The following is a 5224-nucleotide window of genomic DNA, read 5'->3' as shown; positions in this document are numbered from 1 at the left end:
TAACCACTGGGTCATAAATGCATCGGGTATTTTAATCAAAATCTATTAAGGCGATCAATCTGTTAACATGATCATCAGACCACACGTAACCCAATTCTTTTGTTTTCAATGCCTGCAGTTTTTAAACCAGAAGAATTTGGAATGGTAGCAATCGTCTCTTAAGTACATGGAATAGCTTTACATGTATGTGGCAGTAGACACCTTGTTGTAACAAATGTGATGTACTTAGCTATAGATACGTTGTTATATAAGATCGAGACTGAGTAAGATGATTTGGTTTTTCTGATTGTAAACTTCCCATGTTTTTCATACCGCAAGTTTCCACATTTCGTTTATATCGACCCAAATTGATCTGCAATATATTTTGTACTCAATTTCTGCCCAACACATGAGGTCAGAATTCGGACAACAAATTTCTATTAAGCCATAACAGTCACACTGTTTAATCGTTCTCTAATTTATTAACTGGCTGAACTATCATTTATGTTACCTCGGCTTATATTACATGTGCTTATTAATTTGGAGGTTGTTGGAGCTGAAATATTGAGAAACGGATAAGTTACCATGACAAATAATTTAAACTGATCACAAGACCAGTTCATCCAGTTTTGCAATACCACACGTGATATTGACTTTTTAAGTCACAATCCATTGAACAACATTAATTAGGATTACAGAATTCAGATGTCCCATAGTGACCATGATATTGTTATTGTCTTGTTTTAAGACTTTCCTTTTGACTGTTCCCGTTGACAATGGCATAGAGTTGATCAGTGTGGTAGTTTTCTTACAGCCCTTCTTTTGACCTTGAAAATCTATATGGTTCCAGGTTTTCCAATTGACTTAGTATGTACCAATCTTTGATCTCAGTGATGCTACACAGCATAACTTTCATGAAAATAAAACTCAACCATACTAGAAAATGATTTTATTATAAGGAAAAAGAAAGACAAAGTAGCAAAACATTAACAATATCACAGTTCCAAGTAAATAACTAGTAAGGTCTGACAAAACTAAGTGTCAGGCAGTGGCTGAAACATAGTATGAAAAACCAAAATTTTGGAAGTTTAATTTGACTATTTGCACCAACCGAATTAAAGGAAAAAAGACCAGATTTTCCATATCATTTTGCTAAATTGAGTTATAATTTTATTGAAATGTAATGAAAATGAAAATTTCAAGGGCAGATAACTTTGTCACAAACATTCTACTGAAAAATTTTTGATTAAATCCAGTGATTCAGCAATCAAATGTTTTTCTTTTTTCAAATAGAGAAAACATCCTTGAAAGAAATTATATTGTCATATCAGTGGGTTTTTTGACATGCATACTTCTAATTTTCCACTTTTGCCTGATTCTTATAAAAAAATACACCTAATTACTGGGTTTTCAGACCCTCTCTCTTCTCTTTTGAATGTGCCACATTACCCATTTTTTGCCATATCAATAAAATAAAAACGAGCAGTAACCTCTCTCATCATTTTTTCTGGACATGAGCTATCTAAAAAGTACCATACTCAAATTATTATTTTTTGTGGTGGAGGGGAGGGGGGGGGGGCAATCAATAAAAAAGTAAATACCCCCTTTACTATTGGTTATCTTGAAGAATGGCATGAAACCAAAGTTTGAAATATATTCAATATATTCAGGTCATATTATCTTCATTTCATTAATCTAATGAACCCCACCCCTCTCAAAAAGGACAAACATGACACATGGAAAAACAAAATATAACAAGAATGGTACTTAAAAACTGATGTGCAGTTTTGACTAACATAATACTGTACAAGTTCAACCTGCTGAACATATCTATAACAGATAAAGTCTCCCACATTAGGGGGGACACTCCCACAAAATTTATGAAAAAATTAGAATTTCCTTTATGAAAATTTAAGATTTGTTTGTTTTTTTTTTTAGTAAAAACTACTACAGTTTCTGTGAAAAATACAAAATAAGAAAATTTTTACACAAAAAAAAAAAAACGTTTTTGTAAAAAATCCCACAAGAGATACTGTTAATGGAGGAGAATCTTCCGCTAAAAAGCAATATACATACACTTCTACAAAAAATGACTATAGAATGTACTAAATCACTGGTATTCTCAAAAAAAGTTTATCACAGATTATAACATTGAGCGTCACAAAACAATATTACATGAGGTTAAAAAACAATAATCAAGTAAAAAAAGTGTAAAAATATAAATTTCATATAAAAAAAAGTTAAAATTTGGAATACAATATTACAAAAACTTTATAAAATAAGGTGGACGGAGTGAATAACTGTTCGTGAACTTAGATTGTAGGTATTTGATGGGTTTTAAGCCAATAACTGCTTAGCAACTTAGATTGTTGGTATCTGATGGGTTTTAAGGTAAGTCTATTCGTTGCTTAAATGCCAACAATAACATCCTAACTGTAATCATTGCTAAAATGTATATTTTTTTTCAGAATTTATAAATTATTCCAAACAAAAATAAAAAACAATTTTTTCAAGAAAAATTGACATTCTAGTACAATAATACATTTCCAAAGTATTACAATGATTTTTATGTTTCTGTTAAGAGGGTATATCTAATACCTGAACCAATCTGTGCAACTATCAATCAGTTTCCAATCAGTCATGGTTCCTTCAAACTAAAGCCAAAACAAAATATAATCTAGATTCTTATCCCCTCCCGACCAGATTTTTTCCGCCTCCTCAAATTTTTTTGGGTCCAAATTACTGTAAAATTGATGGCATTTTTTAGTGAAATTAATAAAAATGAAATAATTAATTTGCCTATCCCAAAATTTTGATCAAAACTGGATAAGAATCAAGGAATTTTCTTTACCAGTGATTGCTTCTGTTTTTCATCACCTCGGATCAATCGGTATATTTTATAAAATGGATTGTTTTGTTTTTCATTTTTACACATAATTACTAAATGATATACCTTAGATTACTTCATAAATTAAATATAATTTACATTTGCTTTTCATAATGTAAGTAATAATATGGATTAAATATTTCAAAGTAATAACAAATTGCAATCAGATCCGGTCACCAGTCATCATCCATCAGCAGTCAGTCTGTCAAAGACCCTTCAAAATCAGTCAGACCCTTCAAATAGTTGCACTGATTGGTTTAGGGACTGTTACATACCTACATATATGATCAGCATATCAGCTACTCACAGTACATATTTGAAACTGATATTTTTGATACAATGAAATAAAAAAAATATTCTTCATGAATAAAACAGCAAAGTGAAAAAAGACTGTCTGTCTAGAATTCAAGTCCATCTGGTGTTCTTTTTCCATTGTAACCATAGTAACCACCATGAAACAAATTGGTTGCCATGGGAGCATTTTTACCATAGGAAGATACACTCATAAATGATTTCTCTCTAAACAAGATATCATCGACATCACTCCAGTCATTCTTAGTCAGATCTGAAAATAAACAAAGAAACAGATATCTATAAATTGAACAACACTGGTTGAGGCTCACATGGCTTAAAATTTTCATAGTTTAGGATATACAAGTACAAGTGTACCAAGTTTCATTTCATGATGTGACCATTTCCATTCAAAACAGCCTCTAAATAACCTGGGTGTCTTGTTGTAGTGAGATCTCCTTAAGTGCAAGAAGTCATGAGTTCAATACCTGACTGCCCAATACAGAAGACTAGACTATAAAATTTGAAGTATCTACTTCTCCACCAAGCAAATTGCATATACAAAAAAGAGTGATAATTGGTTGACTCTGAGCCGGATTAATATGTCTGACATATGTGCTGACTGTTGATTCTGTGATCTAGTATACTGACAATCAGGCATAGTGTGATCTAGTATACTGACAATCAGGCATAGTGTGATCTAGTATATTGACAATCAGGCATAGTGTGATCTAGTATATTGACAATCAGGCATAGTGTGATCTAGTATACTGACAATCAGGCATAGTGTGATCTAGTATATTGACAATCAGGCATAGTGTGACCTAGTATATTGACAATCAGGCATAGTGTGTTGGACTTGTACAAAGCAGGGAATGTTTGATTAAGTAGCAGTCTTTGTAAGAATCATGCAAATTCTGATAAGGTGGTACACCCCATAAAAAGCTACACATTTTTATAGAACTATTCATTCTTATCTCCCTGCTCTTAGGAGTTAATTCGCATTGAAAACCCAATAGTTTCTTTTGTACTTCAGTATCATTTACAGAGTTATTTCCCTTTATTTTGAATTCTACAGTACATTTTATATATATTTGTTTATCTCCTAAGAGCACACGTTATATGAAAAGCCACATGTTAATTTCTGTTGACTATAAAATTTTACACAAAATATCAAAAATAAAAAAAAATATAGGGCTTTCCAACCATGAACCATATTTTGCATGATTCTTAACTGAAGTGCTACATAAAAGAAAAGCATGAAATATCTGCCATAGAAAGCTAAACTACAACCAACTAACCAACATAAGAGGCAAAACTACTTTGGCCTGGTTGTTCAAAAGATTTATCTACGGCAACAAATTATCCACTGGATAAGTCTTGTACAATTTATTCTAGAAACCATTAGAAAATTATTTATAGAACACTTGAACAGATAAAGTTTTTATCAAATTAGTCCTTACGGTTATCAACTTATGACAACAAAAGTCCATCCTATTTAATTTTCTTTAACTTACCTGCTGTTTTGGTCTTAGGAATAACCTTACACTTCCACAGTACACAGAAGATAATAATCACAAACAAGGCCAGGCCAACCATGGAACAGGCAATAATTATGGGCAATGTATAGTCCTTATCACCATCATCATCCTGCTGAAATCACAAAAAAGTACACACATGTATTACTTACTTAACAGTCACAAACAGTTATTACATGTACTTGAAATTTATGGCAAAAAATACTTCACTAAATAGTTAAAGATAATAGCATAAATATTTTATGTACTGCAACATTTAATTTCACATTCATGGAAAATGGAATACTCATTACAAGTATATTTTGAAAATTTTAAAATTTGAACAGTCACTTTCAGATAAGGTGTGTACAGTTACTTATTTCATGATCAGATCATTATTCTGACAACCCATTACTCAAATAGGATTGAGTACCCTAATGGAACATAGAGTCATCTGAATAGCACTACCATCCCTGTTTTTATTACTGCTACTGCCAGTTTTACTGGAATCAGTCTCTGGAAGTTCCTGATATCAATGGTTTTCAATCTT

General features: G+C 31.7%; 1 protein-coding gene across 4 annotated transcripts in view; it reads right to left on the bottom strand.

Annotated features, from left to right (window-relative positions):
* Positions 1-913: 913 nt before the first annotated feature.
* The window catches only part of LOC148617487 (fibrocystin-L-like), a 95702-nt gene continuing 91391 nt past the window's right edge, over positions 914-5224 (bottom strand). For 2 of the 4 annotated variants that reach the window (XM_088585204.1, XM_088585206.1), the window contains 2 exons: positions 4675-4810; positions 914-3431 (listed from right to left, as the gene is read on the bottom strand). In XM_088585204.1, the coding sequence (XP_088441330.1) occupies positions 3265-3431; positions 4675-4810 (303 nt within the window). In that variant the 3' untranslated portion in view covers positions 914-3264. The remainder of the gene's footprint in view (positions 3432-4674; positions 4811-5224) is intronic. The other 2 variants (XM_088585205.1, XM_088585207.1) reach the window with 1 other exon arrangement.

Source organism: Perna viridis, chromosome 5 (assembly GCF_037379345.1).
Source record: "Perna viridis isolate PV_CMFRI_1.1 ecotype Kerala chromosome 5, ASM3737934v1, whole genome shotgun sequence".
Taxonomy (NCBI): domain Eukaryota; kingdom Metazoa; phylum Mollusca; class Bivalvia; order Mytilida; family Mytilidae; genus Perna; species Perna viridis.
The sequence above is the reverse complement of the archived record's forward strand: the minus strand, read 5'-3'. Positions and strand labels throughout refer to the sequence as shown.